This window comes from Hevea brasiliensis, chromosome 15, assembly GCF_030052815.1.
Source record: "Hevea brasiliensis isolate MT/VB/25A 57/8 chromosome 15, ASM3005281v1, whole genome shotgun sequence".
NCBI classification, from domain to species: domain Eukaryota; kingdom Viridiplantae; phylum Streptophyta; class Magnoliopsida; order Malpighiales; family Euphorbiaceae; genus Hevea; species Hevea brasiliensis.
In genome coordinates, this window is record NC_079507.1 from 73,277,928 (window position 1) to 73,300,013 (window position 22,086).

Genomic DNA, 22,086 nt, shown 5'->3' on the forward strand with positions numbered 1-22,086 from the left:
TCTTGACGAGTAGATGAGTTTAGACACAAGACCCGGTCCGATTGGTGGCCGGATTGGCCGGATTTTGGCCGGGAAGTCCAGGCGTCGCGCGCGCGCTGCGCGTCCTTTCTGAGGTCGTTTTCCGGCGTTCTAGGCGGCGGCCGGCCGTGGGGGAGGGCCGAGGTGGTGCGCCGGCGAGGTGGGGAGGCAGGGGAGGTGGCGGCGCGGCAAGGGGAGGAGGGAGGAGAGAGAAAAGGGAGAGAGAAGGGGAGGAGGTCAGGACGCGCGGAAGAAAAGAGAAGAAGAAAAGGAGTCGGTCCGATTCGATCGGTCCGATCCGGTCCGGTTCGATTCGGCCGGTTCGATTCGGAATACAAAATTTTAAATTTTTACTCTGTCTCGGGGCCGAAAACGAGGTCCAAAAATTCCGAAAAAATTCCAGAAAACTCAGAAAAATTTGTAGATTCCAAATATATTTTTAGTTTTGTCACGTGGTTTTTAAATTAATTTTTAAAAATTATCAAAGTTTATATTTTCGAAAAATCGAACCCGATTTTTAAAATCCGAAAAATCTCAAAAAAAATTTCAAAAATTTAAATAAAATTAAAATACCAAAAATGCTCATAAAATAATAAAATTTAAAATTTTGGGTGTTACACAACAGAATCTTGACCCATTAAACTCCATCTCAGCATCCACGTAGGATGATGCTAGGGCCCTTACGTGCCCTTGCCCTGATCTCACCTTCCCCAGCCTCTTCCCTCTATTCTCGAGAGACACATCGATGTGCCTAAAATCCATGGAATACACGTTCAGGTTACGTACCTTTACAGTGAGATGCAATGATACATCAATGCTGATTATGGGCAAGGTGTGGATATGTGATTTATTTAGCCGTAGCCGGACGATCTTGAGGGAGGGATCAGACGGCAAGAAGAGGTAGACGAGAGCAGCGAGGAGGAGGAAGACGACGATGGTGATGAAACTAAACTATCTGTATTTATAGCCATACCTGTTTCCAGGTTTAGTTTTCTTGTTTGGATTCACAATCACCAATTCAACAGGCTTTCGGCCTAAACGAATTTTCGCCTCGGATTCAGTCTTAGCTGTTTCACTAACAACTGTCCAGTAACTTTTCCTTGCTGTGGTATTATCTGTCACTGTTTTTGTTACTAAATTGTGCTTAACGAATGAATTATGAACACCATCAATGTCAAGATCGAGACGGCAGGTAAAGAAATGACCATGATACAAGCCGATGGTATCATCTGTTAACAGCGTCCCATAAACATCCTCTTTTATCTGATCTGAATGAGTATATGTTGTTGCCTTTACTTCTAGAGTTCCACTCAAACCAACCTTTTGAGTATAAATTGTGAAACTAAACTTATATAAATATTATTGTATCAAAATCTTTTTTTTCATAAATATTATAATTAAGATAGAGATAAAAAAAATTCATTAAAATTTATTAAAAAAATTATTCATATAAATAAAATACTTTCTACTTTTATAAATAATATAAATCATAAAAGTATTTTTACAAAATTTTATTTTAAATTATATTACAATAAAAAATTAATTAAATAGACAACTAAAATTAAAAATTTTAGATTTATATAATTTTAAAATTATATTGATAATTAAATTTAAGTCATTAGAATTAGAATTTATATAAATTTTAAAATTAAATTAAATATTAAAAAATATAATTATAAATATTATAAATAATGAAGAGCGCTAATGTTCTCCCCTCCTTTTATATATTTATATATTATATAGATAAATTAAAATTTTTTATATATTAATTCAATAATTAATTAAATTAATTTGTAATTTAAAATGACTCATATTAAATTTAAAACAGAATAAAATTCAAATAAGATATAACTCACGGTAATTTAATTTAAGTTGGAGTGATTTGAATCCTTTTGATTTGATCCATTTGCTTGCCTCTAAGCAAGGGATATCCAGCGCATGTTCTGACATATGTCGTGGGAAAGCCATCCAACTTGGCTTTCTGCAACTGAATAACTGGGCCATTCTGGATGGTTAAGTACTAGATGCTACAGTGAACAGCCGTCGATGATGTTGAGTCACCATGGAAAGCTCATGCACCTCTCTCTTAGGCTAGTTGTGCATGGTAGTCTCCATCACGTAAGAAGAATATATTTCTTCATGCATTCCATCTCATGTACCTAATCAATATGGAACCGTGTGCTAGCTATACGAACAATGTTGTGAAATTCAATTTAACTCAATTAAATTTTTATCTAAAAAATTTAGAGTCGGCTATATGGATTTGCTTTCTCCACTCTTAACGATTTTGAGTTAAATCATCAGAAATGTGTAATATTTCTAGGTCATGTTGTACAACTCTGCTCAAAGTCAATTTAGGTTTATCCTTTTTTTTTCTATCCTCTAACCTAATTACTCTACTTATCTAACTGGAACCTCCGTATGTCTAAGCTTCTTCACATGACTAAATCACCTCAATCTTTTTATCTCAACTTATCCTCAATTAGCATCACTCCTACCTTTTCTCTAATACTCTCATTACGGACTTTATCTAATCTAGTATGGCCACTCATCCACTTTGACATTCTCATCTCTGCAACTCTTAACATTCTTATACGGCTATATGAACAAGATTTTATATATTTATTTATAATAAAATTTAAAATAGAATTTATACGTAAATTATTAAATATGAGAAAGAAAATAAATTCGATTTGATATTATATTAATATCTGGGCACTTATGACCCTAGCTAAATTATTTCTTAGAAATTTTATTGAAAACAGAATCATTAACAAGTTACATTTCCTTTCGCTCTTTCTGCAAGCAGGATTCCACAGCGGAAGCAGAGTAAGGGCTGGCGCTGCAGTTAGGCCAAATTACGGGCTTAGGAGGTATCACCTTCAACACAGGACTGCGTTCAAAGAAATTAGTGGGTCGAAGCTCAAATCCAGCGCTCAATGTTGGCATCACCGGAAAGTCTTCTTGGCAAGGGACATGGTGGATTCCAATGACATACCATAACACTATGTCCTTGTTATTAATCTCCCTGTTCCTGCACATTCAAAAAAAGGAAAAATATGAATTATAAGATCTTTAATAAAATAATCTCTTCCATATATTTAATCAACGTAAGGCACCTGAGGCTCCAAACAGCTAATGTATCTTGGCCATGGCTTTGATCAACATAGCGTCCCCCTGCCCATTTTTCAGATTTGTTATATGGAGTAACCCACACATTATATTTGGTAAAAGCACCTCGTATTTGTGGGTAATCATCCTCTAACAGAAGTGAATGTGCCTCTGGCCCCGGCATCAGACGATATCCATAACTATTTCCAGGTCTAGTTTTCTTGTTCGGATTCACAATCACCAATTCAGCAGGCTTTAGGCCTAAACGAATTTTAGCCTCGGATTCAGTCTTAGCTGTTTCACTAACAACTGTCCAGTAACTTTTCCTTGCTGTGCTATTATCTGTCACTGTTTTTGTTATCAAATTGTGCTTAATGAATGAATTATCAACACCATCAATGTCAACATCAAGACGGTAGGTCAAGAAATGATCATGATACAAGCCGATGGTATTTTCTGCTAACAGTGTCCCATAAACATCCTCTTTAATCTGATCTGAATGAGTATATGTTGCTGCCTTTACTTCTAGAATTCCACTCAAACCAACCTGTTGAGTATAAATTGTGAAATTAAACTATATATACAATTTTTCTGTTCTCGTCTACTAGGTATAAACCATTTATGGACATATTAAATTACCATACCTGAATGTTGATAGAACCACTTGGCTTGAATTCCCAGTCTAGTATATGATCATAGTTTCCGATTGTGGCAACCATCCTCACAACTAGGCTCACCTCTGGCCTTGCCTCAGTTATCTGCAAAACAACACGTGAAAACATAAAACTGAATCTTTATGTGTATCCTTTTGCTTTCAATCGTAAATTTGCTTACCGATACATCAGGAATGTCGAATTCAGTGTGTCTCCACATGATATCACCTGCATGCCTTTCGAATATGCAAAAAACATTTGAAACTTTAACTGGTATGCCATTTTGTCCAGCGTAGTACCCGTCCATGAATACTGCATTATTTGGGCAATCTGCTAGTGGCACCAATGAAGCCGCAGAGAGACCGAACCCGAATTCACCACAATCAAAAAAGGTATTGAAGTAATATTCCTCCGTTGGATCCTGATACGGCCCAAAGAGCTCAGATATATGTCCTCTGTACAATACACTGCGATACTTGTGTTTTTCTGAATCATAAATAGATGCTAGAGATATCATTGGACCAACTCGTGCGTCAAATGACAAATGGAACACCCAGTTCATCCATCTGGAGATCATTCAAATTGAACATTTGTAGTTGGTCAGTATATAAATTAAATGCATTAAGTTCGAGAAAATCAAATAATATTTGTTCCATAATAATAATAATAATTCGAATAATAAATTATCGTTGAAAGAAAAGGTAAAACACAGCAAGTCTGCAGCCAATTTTAATTATGTGCTTTGTTATATTTAGCAGGATCGGGTCTGCAATATGCAAAGAAGCTAAGTGAAAAGCACACCACATGAACAGTTGATATGAAATCTCGCCCAATTTTCGATTTTGTGCACGTTGTCACATGGAGTCACCAGTAATTCATTGAGTAATGTACTTGATAGACATGGTTGTTGTCTCCAGCTAATTTTTAATATCACATAATTAAAATTAATAAATTTTATTTTAATAATATTAGATTCCTCTTTCAAGTTTTAATCTCATAAAAAAAAATTATTAGAATGAAGCTTAAATTTGGAGCATTAAACATGTACGTAGTTTTTTTAAAGGAAAAAACGAACTCTTTTGACTTTTGGTTTTTATATTCAGCATTCCCCATAAATTTTTTTTTATATATAGATTTTTTTGAAAGTTTTAAAAATAGAAAAATTTCTACTGATCTGAGCCATTAAACACTGCCATCTCAAATAAAAAAAAATATTAAAAATAATGTCACATTAGTATTTTTTTTGCCTTACATATTTTTAGTGTAAATTTATAAGTCCTAATTTATATATATAAAAAAAATTATTCTGACCCTCAATAATAAACATATTGAACTATAGGATATTAAGTGTACTTTGTCTTAAATTAATTAAAAATTTTAAAATATTATATGTTTGTGGTTATTATGGTGGCATCAATTTTAAGCATAAAAGTAAATTTCACTTCTATATACTTATATGGTCAGTTTAATTTTATTAATTTTTAATTTTTTAGTTAAATTAATTTAAAATTTTTAATTTAAATTCAATTAAATTTAAAAATTAAAAAAAAAAAGAAATTAAATTTCTTATTTTTTATTTAAATCAAGAAATTTAACTTAAAAATAAAAAAAGTATACTTTTAATTTTTTATTTAAATAAAAAAAATAAAATTTAGTTTGTAAACCTTAATTTTTAATTAAATTAAATTTAAATTAAAACTTTTAAATTAATTTAAATAAAAAATAGGCTAAATTAACTTTTGTTTGCTTCTTAGGGTGTAGATGGTAGTCCTCCTACATATATGATATATTAGGGTATCCTATAATGCTATATACTTGCAATTTATACTGAACATATATTACTTTTTAAAATTTACAACAAAAGGCAATATAATTTAGCAAAATAGAAAACATATATATTATATTAAAGACTAGAAAAATAAAAACAAATTTAGGATGTCAATATGACAATTTTAAGTGATTAGATTTAGATTTAAATTCCATTTGGAGTTGAGCTTGAGAGAAAAAAATATGTATTTTTTTTTTAAATCATTTGAGACGTTAAAAAATAATTTATTTTTCTCAAAAAGAAATCAATGTCAAACAAAATTTAATCAGAAATAGCCATGATCAACATCATAACTATATTAAAATTTAAGATACCTTGTCTAGTATAATTACAATTGCATCAAACACGAAAATTTTATATTTATTTATTTATTTAAATTAGTTGCCATAATGAGAAATATAGTTAATGAAAAGAAAGTACAAAGAACATTACTGCTCACGTTGGTAACAGTAGCCCTGGCAAGCAACGTTTAACTTTAATATTCACTGCAAACAGAAAGTAATTTGGAAGGAATTACGAAGCTAATAGTAGAGGAGTATGAAGAAGAACTATGTACCTGATTGTATGGCCATCAATATGGAATCCAGGTCCATCAGGTTGCATGATGGCAGCTCGATTTATACGTGGACCAAAAGGCGGCTTCTGCTTAGATAATCTATAGTCGGTTCCCTCAGAATTTGGAACTGGAACCTTAAAACTGTCATTATATTCAACAATCTTCATTTCCTCAAGATCAAAAATTATTTGGATTCCTTCTATCGGAAGAAGGTACAAATTAACAGTGTCATTCATATGAAAACACTGTAACTTCACCACCCTCCTGTTCCTAGCTCTTCCAAACCACCCAACTGTAAATGAAGAACAAACAATGGCAGACAAGTTAAGACCTCTCTTTCTAATGGATCCAATAAAGGGGTCATACTTTAATGGCAACTGCATTGCTTCTGTTTGTTCATCTATACCAAGTGTAGGGTAGCCATATCCGGCATAAACATGGTTAGATATGATTGAGCGATTTGCTAAGTCTATTATAAATTCATGGGTTTGTTTATTGAACCGAGTGATGGCTAGAGCTCGTCGGGGCGGGGGTTTATTGGTGGGTTTGGATAGCCAGGAAAGAAGAACGGGTTTGTCAGGCTCATCTAAGCCCACGTAATGGAAGGTTAAGGTGGTGTTGTTTGAGGAAGGGAACGAGTCCTTCACAATGGTTTGGGTAAGGTTTAGTTCTTCTGGGCTTAGAGGGTCTAGTGGGTGCTGCTTGTAGCTTGAGATGGGATCGATAGTAAAGATGGACAAGAAAAAGATGAACAATAATTTGGATGCCCACGCCATGGCTATTGATCAAAATCTACGACTTTCGTTGTCTTTAAATAGAGGCTCTCAGCTACATTTGCACAATTGCTTTCTAATTTTTATTTCTTTTTCCTTTTAAATTTTGAAATGATTTTTTTAGAAGTGCATAGATTTAATTATTTATTATTTATTTATGTGAATTTTTTTTTGTGTAAATCCACTTAATCATAATAGAAAATATATAATTAAACATACTTATTAAATATATATATATATATATATATATTTCATATATTTATTTTTTAAATAATAATATATTATATAAAAAAAATAATTTTTTTAAATAAATAAATGGATTTGAAGATAATATTTTACTAATTTTAAATCTTAAACAATTCGAAGTAATGTACGTGTATAAGAAGAAAAAAAAAATCATACGTCACAACAGAAGACGAGCAAACCCCAATTTTAGTTGCCCTTAAGCGTTTAGGCCTAGGTGGGGTTCCTCGCAATTTTTAATTGTCCTTAAGCGTTTAGATCTAGCGCCACAAAATACAAATTTACGTGGGAATCTCGTACTTTAATTAATTATAAATAAATGATTTGTAGATAATATTTTTAATTATAAAATTTAAATTTAAAATTAAAATTTATAAAAACATAATATTTATAAATAGTAATTAATAATTAAAAAAATAATTTAATAATAATAAGATATAAACTCATCGTATATTGTGTAATTAAAAGTTATAATTATTAGGCTTATTATTTAAAAGCTTATTTCTAATAAATTAATTTAATTTATTCAAATATAAATTAAATTCTACGTATGTTACAATTTTAAATTCATAATGAATAGGATATGAATAAAAATTTTCTACCAATTCATTATTTTAGAATTTTAATTTTTTTACTTTTCTTTTATTTTTTTTAAATAGAATCTTCGTATTAATTTAAATAATTTTATAGGATATGACAGCATGATCAGCTGTGGTATTAAATTAAATAAATAAATATTTACATGTTTCTTGAAATAAATTTATTTCAATAGTTCTTGTTCTCTAAGTCTCTCAGAAATTTTTCTTTATAAAAATTCTGTCAATTCAAGATTAGATTCTCATTGATTGTTCCTTAATTTATTTGACTCCTTTAATTTTTAGTGTGAATTATTATATTTTGTTATTGATGCTGTCGTGAGTATTTAAAAATCAGTTAAAGTGGAAGTAAACCTAAAAAATAAGAGAACAATAAGGTCGATAGCCTATTGATCAGCCACTTCAACATTCAAATTAAAGATTTTATTGTGAAAGTGAAAAATGAAGTAATAAGAACTTCAGTAGCAAATTTAACAAGGTAAGTATACTTGATTAATAGTTGTTTATCATATTATAGATAAAAAAACTAAGTAGTTTGGCTACACCTGACCGAGTAATCTTTTGCTGAGTCTACACCACATATGTTTTCTTTATGCTCAATTTGGTTAGCCTTAATCTTATCTGTTTAGTGTAGATGTTCCTGTGAGCTCTTCTCCCTTGGTTTGACTCTTTGACTGAGCATTGATTCTTTAACTGTCATATTGGATTTTTCGATTAAGCATTGACTTTTTTACTCAATTTTGGACAGGTTATATCAATCACTATTTTTATGGTGTTTCCTCCTTTTATAAATGGATGGTATTAGTTTTTTTATATAAAAATATAACCATTGATTTTATTTGTTTGGAGATTTAAGATCTTGATTTATAGATGTGAAATTTTTATTGGTGAAACCTAATAATATAGTCTGTTCATCTATTGACACATAATAGCTTAAATTCATCTACATATATATTATGTGCAACAAATTCCTTCGAATAAATTATTTTATGATCTAAATTATATAAAGAATGAATAATTACTTGAAAGTTTTATATCTTTTATTAAAATCATTTTTGAACAAAATATCCAATATCATATGTGTTAGTATTATTTTCAAAAGAATATAGACAATTCTTATTCTTGCTTATTAAAAAATCAGCAGACACTATATGTTTTATATTTGTTCGGATATTATATTTCTTGTGATTTTTTAATTTATAATATTTGAGACTTTAATATTATAAATGAATTTATATATTCTAAAAAAATATAAAGATTTCTATAATAAAAAATTGCTAAACTTTTCTAAAAATAATTTAAAATAATAAGAAGAAACAATAAATGAAGCCTACTAATTAGTAAATCTATATGAGTGTATATACATATAAATCAAAATAATTATTTATCATAAATAAAAATAAAAAAATTTTCCTTTGAACACCATTGAAGAATTAAATTTAAGAAATAGTCGAAGAATTAAAATAATTTAATTTTCGTCAGCCACATTTTTCATACGATGACATGAGTACGACGGCACTGAAAGTGCATTCATAATCACAAGCCAGCTAGCTAGCTGCTCGGAGACGCAACTCTTCCATGCCACATAAGTGATAATATAATTTTGAGTATCAAGGGTACTCTTCTTGGAAATTGGCTTGTGGCAATTCCTCAACTCTCGTTTATTTTGTTTGGTGATATTTAGGATGAGACGGGACCCTACAATAATTAGTTTTGTCGATAGCAATTTTTCCTTAAGACACAGTGCCCACTGGTGTAAGAGGCTTGAAAGTTCCTGTATTGTCCAACAGACAAAGCAATAACCTTTTCTTTTGTTTTACCATTGGTCCCTTAAACCTTTCGAGCGCCCCCATCGTAATTATAAATGATTTTGCTTTCAGTTGAATCCCAAGATATAGATAATATATAACATTTATATAAATAATTATAAATTATTTGTTTTCATCAAATTAAAAAACAAAATTAATAATTATAAATTATATCATAAAAATCAATTAATTTCATCTACTTTAATTTGATTCAATTAAATTTAAAAAAAAAATTTTATAGGGATCTTAGGAGATCCTGTAGGACCTGTAATGTCACTAGTAAAATTTGTGATCGGTGAAAGACCTGTTTGAGTACCTGTTGACTGTGGAGAGCAGTGTCGTGATATGCGCCTTCTGACTGTTAATGAATCTGATCTTCGACGAAAAAGCAGAAAGAACTTTTGTCTTGCAGGTAGGAGAAGAACAATAATTGTCCACTAAACAGATACCACGTCAATGCAAGCATTGATGGTAGTTAAATGTTTTCCAATATATATATATATATATTAGTTGAGATAAAAAAAATATTAATTTATTGAGTCAAATATCAAGTTACTGGATGATAAATAAAAAAAAATTTGGATTTAAAATTATAAAATTTACTGTCTTTTATTAATTGAAAAATGGGGCTCTGATTTCCTGTCAGCTGTCAAAAAAATGAAGAAGAAAAAGGTTGGATACTATACACACTCCGATTCGGCCATTCCACACGATGTACGGGTGGACCTAATGTTCTAGCCCAGGGGCCTGTGGCCTCACCCTCTCTTCCCAAAAGTTTTTAAAATTATAATGTAACCCATAAATTTCAAAGATTTTTTTTAAAAGTTACTGTCTTCCTAAAATTTTCAAATTTTATTTATAATTTTTTTAAAAAATTACTATCTACTGTTTCAATATATTTAATTTTTTATTTTACTTTTTATATTTTTATGTAAATTTTATTTATATTTTTATATTTATTTATATTTTTATATTTATTTTTTTAATTAATTAATTTAAAATTTTTAATATTTTACAATTTCATTTTAATTTTTATATTTTTATCAAAGATTTTATTTAGTTTCTTTTCAAATGCACAAAAAGACTGAAGTCCGATGGCTCTATAGTCCTATCAGCTTTCCGATTAGGTGGTCCAGGTTATTGGCTCAAGGAAACTTTGAGCCAAAACGCCAGTTTCTTCTTCAATGAGAACAGCGCATTAATGCATATCGTCAAGGGTACTGCGATTGACAAAAACAAGCGATTTACCGATTTCAATTATAGCTATTACCACAGAGCAACGATTGATGAATTGGAAAATTTCAGCAACATATCAATCTTCCCAAAGTTAATGGAAGCCAGTGGATAAGTGTGTGGATAGCATTCCAAAGCTGCTCAAGATATGAAGACTGTGGGACTACTTTAGTTGCCAAGTGTTGGATTTGAAGGAAGAAAAGCTAAAACGTATTTATGCTGGAACAAGTAGAAGAGAAACGACATAAATTCATTATTAAAAACAGAGGATTTATAAACACAAATTAAAAACTTTTTTTTTCTTTTCTTCCTCATTTTGCTAGATCTCTCAAACCCTCTTTTCAGCCCTCTCAAGTTCTCTCTGCACCCTCTATTTCTAGCAACAACTCTCTCTATTTCCAGCAGCAGCACTCTCTTCCTTTTGTGTGGAAAGAATGCTTTCTTTACTTAACATAGCCCCATACTTGCACCATGCTTGGGTATGACTATTTCTTTACTTATACATGCATATTTTTACTTACTAAATCTCATCAATTCCAACACTCTCCTGTTAGTAGTATGCCCTAGAGCATATCATTTATTTGTATCTTATAAATATTTATTCATTAACAAAGGCAATTATTTTTTTCTGTTAATATAAATTATTTATGTTTAATGAAAAAAGTCCTTTTGATGTTCTATTCTTAAAGTGTTAAAAATATGAGTGATAAAACATGCTTGCACAAATATTATAAATTATGGTTTACAATTTAGGATACTTCAGATGGGATATGATTTATCTGGAAAGGTTGTTATTCATATTTATTTTCATATATTAGTATGAGATACTAATGGGATAGAATGGTGAGTCGCATATCATAAGACAAGCACTTATTTGATGAGTAGGCCGAATCGGTGATACTTATGATATGCACATGGAATTTACTTTTGTCAATGCAACATCATAAAGATCGTACTAATGTAATCCCTTGACCTGAGATAATATAATTATCTTGTGTATAGGTGGTTGAGTTTAATATTGCTTTCATACTTATACTATGTATCAGTATATGGGCATATGTTAGCTCTTACTAGTTATATATAGAGATAGGTATTAATCAAGATAGGATCCGTTACCCTAAGTAAATAGAGATAAAATTCTCTGTTCATTTTATTATTCTTGATGATATAAGTTTCTGGCCAGGATAGATAGACATAGTCAGAAAAGAGTTTCTGACAATAAAGTTTTATTAATCAATAATTGAAATTAAAAAAGAACATAATATTTGAAACAATTAGAGTTTGGCATAAATCATGATTTCAGCTAGAATTGAAATTTTGTAACGAAGAGATTCTAATGCATGGCACGTATAATCATGGTTCATGAATTAGAGATATAATTCATAATTAGTTGGGTAGTCATATCATATAATGCTAGATGTTAACTATGACTTATGAGAACTTGAATGAAATTGGAATTTCATTCTAATTTTTGGAACGGTTTCAATCTCATTGTCAATTAGTGATGAGTCTAGTAAGTCACATACATAAGAGCATTTTGATCAAAACATACTTAATTTAATTAATTGATTAAAAAGTTTAGTTGATTAATTAAATTAATAAATTTAGTTTGCAATAAGATTGCAAAGTCTCTAACATAACTTGAAACTAAATTTATCTAAGGAAGTATATAAGTTAATATTTAAATGATTTAAATATAAACTTGAAAATTTATTAAAGGAATGATGATTAGTTAAGTAATCTCGGTTTAATTAATCATAATTAATTAGATCTTAATATCTTGATTAACATTAAGTGTTGACAAATAGAGCAATGAGATTAAGACAAGAATTTTGATTAACCAATCAACATTCACCATTTGTTAATTAATATTAAATAAGAGATTAAATAAGGATAAGAGGAAGAAACTTATTGCCTTCTTCATCCATCCTAGCCGGCCAACAACTTTCTCTATTCTCTTTAGTTTCATCTTCATCCTTGAAACAAAATTCAAGATAATCAAGTGTTGCTAATCTTGAATTAAACCTTGAGAAAATTGTTTTTCCTCACTTCCAACAAGAAATTCCTTGAAACACAATACTTTTTCACCCTTCTTCTTCGCTGCTAGCTTTTAAAGAACGAGGAAGAGCTCTTGGTTGATCAATGTTGCTTTAATCAAGTGCTTGTGTGGACAAGCCAGAAGACTAGCAATTGAGAGTCTTCACTACCCGGATTTAGTAGGAATTATTGATTCTGCGTCTTGAGGGTATGTTATCTTCAAAACCCTATCTTGGTTTAATTTGGAGAACATATTTCCTAATGGCAATTAGGCCTATCCAGCAATAGAAACATAATTTAGTAAGACGAAATGATGTGTTTTTTAATAGCTTAATGTGATTGCATGATGCATGAAACACTAAACTAAAAAAAAATTTCAAATTGCCAAATTCTGCACCTCTTGATGAATTGTTCTTGCAATTGGTGCATTAATCTTTCACCTCCTTGATAAGATTTTTATTGGAGGTGTGAATTCATTCAAGTCTTCAAGTATCTTCAAATTTTTTATTTGTTTGGTTGTTTCGAAGCACATCTCTCCAAGTTTGGAGTTGTTGTTTTACTTTGATGGAGCACTTCTCTCCATGTTTGTTGTTGGTGGAGCACATCTCTCCAACTCTTTCATGGAGCCCTTCTCTCTAATGCTTTGATTTCTGGTGCACTTCTCACCATTTTTTCCTTCTTTTGGGTGCACTTACTCACCCTTGTTCTTCTTTTTCTGGTATACTATCTCACCAGCAAAGTTTCTTTCTTCAAAACACAATTTCTCTTCTTGGAACAACCCTCCTCCTGCAGGCTATCATGGGCTTGCTTAATTGTGTTGCTGCTACCATCTCATCCTTGACCAGAACAAATTTTAACCAGGTCCCTCAAGATTAAAAAGCTCTGATATCATTTGTTGGATTTGAAGGAAGAAAAACTAATAATATATTTATGCTAGAATAAGTAGAAAAGAAAAGATATAAATTCATTATTAAAAACAGAGGATTTACAAATACAAATTTAAAGTTTTTTTCTTTCTTTTCTTCTTCATTTTGCTAGATCTCTCAAGCTGTCTTTCCAGCCCTCTCAAGTTCTCTCTACGCTCTTTATTTCCAGCAGCAACTCTCACTATTGTCAGTAGCAGCACTCTCTTCCTTTTATATGAAAAGAATGCTTTCTTTAGTTAACATAGCCCATACTTACGCCATGCTTGGGTATGGCTATTTCTTTACTTGTACACATATATTTTTACCTACTAAGCCTCATCAACTCCAACACCAAGTGATACTAATTCTTTTGTTTCTGTTTTGTGTTGGACCTCTTGATCCAGGAACCAACTACTGCTGCTTTTTCCCCAAAAAAAAATAAAAAAAAAAGTGTGCGGAGAGCAATCACAAATAGTAACTTACAAATAGTAACTTGTAACTGTCTTGCTCTCTTGGATCCAAATATCCCTTCTCCTGACATCCCACCGGAACAGTGCAGCAACAACACTCGATTGCAGGTGACTTACACAGTAGATCATTTCGAAGATATCCCAAATGATTTTTCGGCAGATTTGGCAGAGATGAGAAATATAAACTTGATATAAAAAATCTAATCAAAATAGCAAACAAAATAGCATCCAAGTATATGGATTCATCTCATGTGTCTAATCAATATGGAATTGAACAACGTGGTTAGGTTTTATATATTTATTTATGTTTTAATTTACAATAGAATTTATACAGTAGGCAATAAAATGCACTCGATTTTATATTTTATTAATATTTGGGCACTCAAGTCATGACCCTTGCAAAATTATTTCTTAGAAATTTTATTGAAACAGCAGAATCATGAACAAGTTGCAATTCCATTCGCTATTTCTGAAAGCAGGGCTCAACAACAAAGCCAGACTAAGGGCTGGCACTGCAGTTAGGCCAAGTTACTGGCTTAGGGGGTATCACCTTCAATACAGGACTGCGTTCAAAGAAATTAGTGGGTCGAAGCTCAAATCCAGAGCTCAACGTTGGCATCAACGGGAAGTCTTCTTGGCAAGGGACATGATGGATTCCAATGACATACCATAACACTATGTCCTTGTTATCAATCTCCCTGTTCCTGCACATTCAAACAAAAGAAAAACACGAATTATAAGATCTTTATTTAGTGAAATAATGTCTTCTATATAATATAATATTTAATCAACAGAAGGCACCTGAGGCTCCAAACAGCTAATGTATCTTGGCCATGGCTTTGATCAACATAGCGTCCTCCTGCCCATTTTTCAGACTTGTTATATGGGGTAACCCACACATTATATTGGGTAAAGGCCCCTCGGATTTGTGGGTAATCATCCTCCAACAGTAGTGAACGTGCCGTTGGCCCTGGTATCAAACGGTAGCCATGCCTGTTTCCAGGTTTAGTTTTCTTGTTTGGATTCACAATCACCAACTCAGCAGGCTTTCGGCCTAAACGAATTTTCGCCTCGGATTCGGTATTAGCTGTTTCACTAACAACTGTCCAGTAACTTTTCCTTGCTGTGGTATTATCTGTAACTATTTTTGTCACTAAATTGTGCTTAACGAATGAATTATCAACACCATCAATGTCAAGATCAAGACGGTAGGTAAAGAAATGATCATGATACAAGCCAATGGTATTATCTGTTAACAGCGTCCCATAAACATCCTCTTTTATCTGATCTGAATGAGTATATGTTGTTGCCTTTACTTCTAGAATTCCACTCAAACCAACCTGTTGAGTATAAATTGTGAAACTGAACTATATATACCTTTTTCGGTTCTTGTCTGCTAGCTATAAACCATTTATGGACTTATTAAATTACCATACCTGAATGTTGATAGAACCGCTTGGCTTGAATACCCAGTCTAGTATATAATCATAGTTCCCGACTGTGGCAACCATTCTCACAACTAGGCTTAGCTCTGGCCTTACCTCAGTTATCTGCAAAACAATACGTGAAAACATAGATCTAAAACTTTATATCCTTTTGCTTTCAATCGTAAATATGCTTACCAATTCATCAGGAATGCCAAATTCAGTGTGTCTCCACATGATATCACCTGCATGCCTTTCGAATATGCAAAAAACATTTGAAACTTTAACAGGTTTGCCATTTTGTCCAGCATGGTACCCGTCCATGAATACTGCATTATTGGGGCAATCTGCTAATGGCACTAAAGAAGCTGCAGATAGACCGCACCCGAATTCACCACAATCAAAATATGTTTTGAAGTAATAGTCCTCTGTTGGATCCTGGTACGGCACAAAAAGCTCAGATATATGTCCTCTATACAATACGCTGCGATACTTGTGCTTTTCTGAATCATAAATAGAAGCTAGGGATATTATTGGACCCACTTGTGCGTCAAATGACAAATGGAAGACCCAGTTCAACCATCTGAAAATGGTTAAAGTTGAATATTTGCAATTTTCAGTATATATATATATATATAAATATATATATATATATATATATATATATATATATATATATATATATATATATATATATATATATATATATATATATATTAAAGAATATATTAGCATTGAAAGAATAGGTAAAACAGAGCAAGTATGTAGCCAATTTTATGTTTTGCTGTTCTGAGATCGATCAGGTCTGCAATATACAAGAAGCTAAGTAAAAAAGCATACATGCTAACAAAAGATTTTGCACTATTTTTGTTTGTGGACATTTTCACATGGAGTCATGAGCACTATAGTAATGTGCATGATAAACATACTCGCTGCTAGGGTGGCCACCGGCTGATTATGGATCGAAATTGGTAGTTTCGGTTTAAGATTTATAAGATTGAAACCGAAAAGAAGGTTCACTCTGAATCTCGGCTTGGTTTTAATTTCGATCTGGTTTTCTATTCGATTCCTATTTTTATCAAATTCAACAATTGAAGTTGTGACATGTAGTTGTTGGTTTTGGGTCCAATTAAGTTAATTGAGGACGACATAAGTAAAAGATCCGTTTTCGATTCCATTATGGCTCTTTTGTGTGAATTTGAGTATATTCAGATGGAGGAGGTACCTTCTATTATTCAGCCTTTTGTACCAAGTGTTTTTCCTATTTAATACAATTTCCTTTTAACCTTAAAAATAATACTGCACATAACCATATAGATTTATCTCATATTTTTATTTTATATATGTAATGCGGCATAAAATAAAAATTGATCTCCTTAACCTTATTATGATCTAAATATATGAGAGTAAAATAAAAAATATATATATAGAAAATTACAAAAAAAAAACTGAAAACATCTAATCCCTTCATATTGTACAAAAAGCCATTTCGCATCCTTAACTTTAATTGCATCTTATTTAACACTTAAATTTTATAATAATGTAATTATTAAACTGTATAAGTCATGTCCGTACATTAATCACTAATAGAAGTTAAATAGTTTCACTTTTATAAAATTTAGATATTAAATAAGATGTAACTAAAAGTATAGATAACAAGTTTTTTTTTTTTTTTGTACAACTGAAGGCCAAAAACTACTTTTAACCTTTTTAAAAAAAATTGACAATATTACAACTCACTTAGAGTTGCTTGAAAAAAAAAAAACTTTAAAAGCATTTTAAAACGCACCAAAAAAAAATCTCCTAATTATTTTTATTGTTCTTCCATCTTAATTTTTCAATTGCATCAATGAAAACATACTTGTAGTAACTTTTCATAATTTCCATAAATTTTTCATGCTTTCTTTTTTTTTTTTTTCTTATTTGTTTATTAAAATTCACTAGAAAAATCTCATCTAACTTTATATATATATATATATATATATATATATATATATATATATATATATATATATATATATATATTATCTTGGAATAATTTAGTATGTATCATAAATATTCAAGGATGTGGAATGTTCAACGCTGAATTAAAATTTAAGATTCCCAGTCTAGTCCAAATTATAGAGCTAAAATACTTTCGCAGGTCACTTGAGTGCATCGACCTGAAGACTTCATTGCTTTCCCGTAGTCCCTAGCTACCATAAGGTTTTCTCGGTCCTTCGGGGCTGGTTTACTTTCTTGTATTTATGAGAGGTTTTTCCATCAACAGTTGATATTAGATTTCTCTTATCTCTATTTTAATCAATAAAATTACTACTGCTTATCAAAACAATTTGGAACTGGAACTGGAATTATCCGGCTAGCGGCAAGGAAAGAAAGAAAGAAGAAGAAGAAGAAGAAAAGAAATAAAGAATTAATTACCTGATAGTATGGCCATCAATCTGGAATCCAGGTCCATCAGGTTGCATGATGGCAGCTCGATTTATACGTGGACCAAAAGGCGGCTTCTGCTTGGATAATCTATAGTCGGTTCCCTCAGAATTTGGAACTGGAACCTGAAAGCCGTCACTATATTCAATAATCTTCATTTCATCAAGATCAACAATCATTTGGATCCCTTCAATTGGAAGAAGGTACAAATTAACAGTGTCATTCATATGAAAGCACTGTACCTTTACCACCCTTTTTTTACCAATTTTTCCAAACCACCCTACTGTAAATGTAGAACAAACAATGGCAGACAAGTTAAGACCTCTTATTCTAGTGGATTCGATAAAGGGGTCATACGCTAATGGCAACTGAATTGCTTCTGTTTGTTCATCTAAACCAAGTGTAGGGTAGCCATATCCGGCATAAACATGGTTAGATATGATCGAGCGATTTGCTAAGTCTATTATAAATTCATGGGTTTGTTTATTGAACCGAGTGATGACTAAAGCTCGTCGGGGCGGGGGTTTGTTGGTGGGTTTGGATAGCCAGGAAAGAAGAAGGGATTTGTCGGGCTCATCTAAGCCTACGTAATGGAACGTTAAGGTGGTGTTGTTTGAGTAAGGGAATGAGTCCTTCACGATGGTTTGCGTGAGGTTTAATTCTTCTGGGCTTAGAGGGTCTAGTGGATGCTGCTCGTAGCTTGAGATGGAATCGATAATGAAGATGGAGAAGAGAAAGATGAACAATAATTTGGACGTCGACGCCATGGCCATTAATCAAAATCGACGGCCTCGTTGTCCTTAAATAGAGGCTACCAGCTACGATTTTCTAAGCGAAAAATACTTTTCAACAGCGGGTTACATACGCTGGTTGAATTTCTAAATAGGGTAAATTACAAAAACTATCCTATAGTTTCATATATTTTTTCATTATAAATTTAACTTTTTAGCAAAAAGATTTTTTGAACTTATACACTAGTAGCGAAGAGGAGAAATATTACTTAGACATTGTCAAAAAAAAAGTTATGATAAATTATGATTTAGTTTCTTAAGTTTATAAAACCTATAAATTAGTTCTTGAATTTTTAAAATTCACCTATTTAGTATTGACATTTTAATAAACTTTTAGATTAGTTCTTCTGTCCTATTTTTTGTCCAGTTTACCATTTTATTTTATCAATATTCTATATATATTATATATTTTAATTAAAATAATTTAATTAGAAAATTTATTATTATATTATATTATTTTTAATTAAAAAATAATCTAAATACTTTCACTGCCATATACGTCTTATTAGGAATTAATTTGTATGTTTATTAAATATCAATAACTCTGCCTAAGTAGTTTATGCTTAGCCGGTCCCAAGCCCGGATAAAAGAGGAGGGTTATGGTAGGTGATAACCAGTATAAAAATTTCGTCACACCTCATGATATGGATTCAAATGATATAAACGTTAGGGCGTCCTCTACTTACGACGCGCTACATCGAAGCCCGGGTGTAGTGAGAAATATACAAGAGTGTAGGGCGTTCACTGAAAGCGACGCGCCATGCCGGCGCCCAGGTGTGGTGTTAAATGAGCAAGGGTTCCCACATCATAGACAGGTGTGGGTAAAGAAGTTAGTTCATAGAACAGATAGTAGAATAGATAGTGGAACAGAACACAAGATAGGCATAGAGAACAATAGAAGATATCATAGAAGGAGATCAATTAGGAAGAAACAGGATATGAGGAGAATCAGGGTTGGTACTTAGAATGTTGGATCACTTACAAGAAAATTAATGGAGCTTGTGGATACCTTGGAACGGAGAAGGGTGAATATTGCTTATATTCAGGAGACTAAATAGGTAGGAGAGAAAAGCAAGGAAGTGGGTAATTCAGGGTATAAACTATGGTTTACCAAAAAGGAGAGGAACAAGAATGGAGTGGGCATAATCATAGACAGGACATTGAAAGATGTTGTAATAGCTGTAAAAAGAGTAGGAGATAGAATTATACTAGTAAAGCTAGTATTAGAAGGAGAAACAATAAATGTAGTTAGTGCTTATGCCCTACAAATAGGACTAGATAGTGAGAGTAAACAAAGGTTTTGAAAAGATATGGATGATCTAATGCAAAGCATACCGAATGAAGAGAATGTTTTCATTGGTAGAGATTTGAATGGACATATAGGAAGTGATAGGCAAGGTTATGAGAATGTTCATGGAGGTTTTGATTTTGGCAATCGAAATAAAGAGGGAAAAAGTATCCTAGATTTTGCTATGGCATACGACCTAATACTAGCAAATACCTACTTTATAAAAAGAGAGTCACATTTAGTGACTTTTAAAAGTGAGCAACACAGAAGCCAAATTGACTTCCTCTTAATCAGGAAAACAAATAGAGCTCTATGCAAGGATTGCAAGGTCATTCCAGGAGAGGCTTTAATAAGTCAACATCGGTTAGTGGTCTTGGATGTCAAGTTTAGGAACAATTTAAGTAAGGTTAGAAGAAATAGTGTAGCTCGAACAAAGTGGTGAGAGTTCAAAGGAGTAAAGCAAGTGAAGTTAAAAAATGAGCTTCCCGAGTCCGAAGCATGGAAGCTAGATGTGGAGGCCAATGATATGTCGATACAAATGGCATCAAAGATTAGAGAACTGGCTAGAAAAGTATTTGGAGAGTCTAGAGGACATGGACCACCCTCAAAAGAGAGATGGTGGTGGAATGAGGAAGTACAAAAGGCAGTGAAGAGAAAGAGGGAATGGTATAAGAAATTACCTAAGTATGATAATAATGAGGCATATGAACAATACAATATAGCAAAGAAAGAGGCAAAAAAGGCAGTTAGTCAAGCAAGAGCGCAGGCTTTTGAAAAGTTATATGAGAAACTTGGAACTAAAGAAGGGGAGAAAGATATTTATATATTAGCAAGGAGGAGAGAAAAGATATATCAAGATCTCAATCAATTTAGCTGCATTAAAGATAAAGAAGGTAAAGTATTGGTGAAAGATGAGGACATTAAAGAAAGATGGAGAAATTATTTTGATGATCTCTTTAACAATAGTCAAAGTGGTAATAGCGTGAATATAGACTACAGAGTAATAGAAAAGAATGTGAATTATACTAGAAAGATTAGATCTTTAGAAGTAAAGGAAGCACTTAAGAGAATGAAAGTGGGTAAAGCCTGTAGACTTGATGGAATACTAATTGAAGTGTGGAAGTATTTAGGAAATATGGGAGTGGCATGGTTAACTAAATTGTTTAATAAGATTCTAAACTCAAAGAAAATACCTGATGAATGGAGGAGGAGTATTTTAGTACTTATTTTTAAAAATAAGAGAGACATACAGAGTTGCTCAAACTATAGGGGAATTAAACTCATTAGCCACACTATGAAGTTGCGGGAGAGAGTTGTGGAACATCGACTACGTTATGATACTTCTATCTCTCCCAATCAATTTGGCTTCATGCCCGATCGTTCAACTATGGAAGCGATCTTTCTCATTAGAAGCTTGATGGAGAAATATAGAGATGTGAAGAAAGATCTACACATGGTTTTTATCGATTTGAAGAAGCCTTATGATAGTGTTCTAAGAGATATCTTATGAAGAGTGTTGGAACAAAAAAGGGTATCTATTAGGTACATATAAGTGTTAAAAGATATGTATGAAAGAGCAACTACTATTGTGCGCACAGTGAGATGGGCACAAGAGATTTTCCTATCTCAATTTGATTACACCAAGGTTCAGCTGTAAGCCCTTACCTTTGTACATTAGTTTTAGATGAATTGACAAAACATATACAAGAGAGTATCTCTTGGTGCATGATGTTTGCAAATGATATAGTTCTAATAAATGAGATGCAAGAATGAGTCAATAGAAAGCTAAAGCTTTTGGGCACAAGAGATTTTCCTATCTCAATTGGATTACACCAAGGTTCAGCTATAAGCCCTTACCTTTGTACATTAGTTTTAGATGAATTGACGAAACATATACAAGAGAGTATCCCTTGGTGCATAAT

General features: G+C 31.9%; 2 protein-coding genes and 1 long non-coding RNA gene across 4 annotated transcripts; 1 reads left to right on the forward strand and 2 right to left on the reverse strand.

Annotated features, from left to right (window-relative positions):
• Positions 1-2,689: 2,689 nt before the first annotated feature.
• LOC110673172 (primary amine oxidase) lies at positions 2,690-6,964 on the reverse strand. The gene is made up of 5 exons (XM_021836214.2): positions 6,167-6,964; positions 3,964-4,348; positions 3,774-3,887; positions 3,138-3,676; positions 2,690-3,052 (listed from the first exon to the last, which is right to left on the reverse strand). The coding sequence occupies exons 1-5, from the start codon at positions 6,940-6,942 to the stop codon at positions 2,797-2,799; spliced, it is 2,070 nt and encodes a 689-aa protein (XP_021691906.2). The 5' UTR covers positions 6,943-6,964; the 3' UTR covers positions 2,690-2,796.
• Positions 6,965-12,683: 5,719 nt separating this feature from the next.
• On the forward strand, positions 12,684-15,167 carry LOC131173933 (uncharacterized). Of its 2 annotated transcripts, none has more exons than XR_009144255.1 (2): positions 12,684-13,064; positions 14,166-15,167. It is a non-coding gene; the product is annotated as an uncharacterized LOC131173933 (long non-coding RNA). The 2 variants fall into 2 exon arrangements; XR_009144254.1 differs by having other exon boundaries at positions 14,711-15,167.
• LOC110673169 (primary amine oxidase) lies at positions 14,628-18,858 on the reverse strand. The gene is made up of 5 exons (XM_021836211.2): positions 18,077-18,858; positions 15,854-16,238; positions 15,668-15,781; positions 15,033-15,571; positions 14,628-14,935 (listed from the first exon to the last, which is right to left on the reverse strand). Exons 1-5 carry the CDS (start codon positions 18,856-18,858, stop codon positions 14,731-14,733), a joined length of 2,025 nt encoding a protein of 674 aa, XP_021691903.2. The 3' UTR covers positions 14,628-14,730.
• Positions 18,859-22,086: the final 3,228 nt, after the last annotated feature.

What these genes read in the sequence shown, in the direction of transcription:
- LOC110673169 (XM_021836211.2), bottom strand. Translation starts at nt 18,858, where the DNA reads ATGGCCATGGCGTCGACGTCCAAATTATTGTTCATCTTTCTCTTCTCC. An exon ending in TTGGCATTCCTGATGAATTG is followed by an intron (nt 15,782 to 15,853) that starts GTAAGCATATTT and finishes ATTGTTTTGCAG; the next exon opens with ATAACTGAGGTAAGGCCAGA. An exon ending in GCGGTTCTATCAACATTCAG is followed by an intron (nt 15,572 to 15,667) that starts GTATGGTAATTT and finishes TATACTCAACAG; the next exon opens with GTTGGTTTGAGTGGAATTCT.
- LOC110673172 (XM_021836214.2), bottom strand. Translation starts at nt 6,942, where the DNA reads ATGGCGTGGGCATCCAAATTATTGTTCATCTTTTTCTTGTCCATCTTT. An exon ending in ATTGATGGCCATACAATCAG is followed by an intron (nt 4,349 to 6,166) that starts GTACATAGTTCT and finishes AATGATCTCCAG; the next exon opens with ATGGATGAACTGGGTGTTCC. An exon ending in TTAGCTGTTTGGAGCCTCAG is followed by an intron (nt 3,053 to 3,137) that starts GTGCCTTACGTT and finishes TTGAATGTGCAG; the next exon opens with GAACAGGGAGATTAATAACA.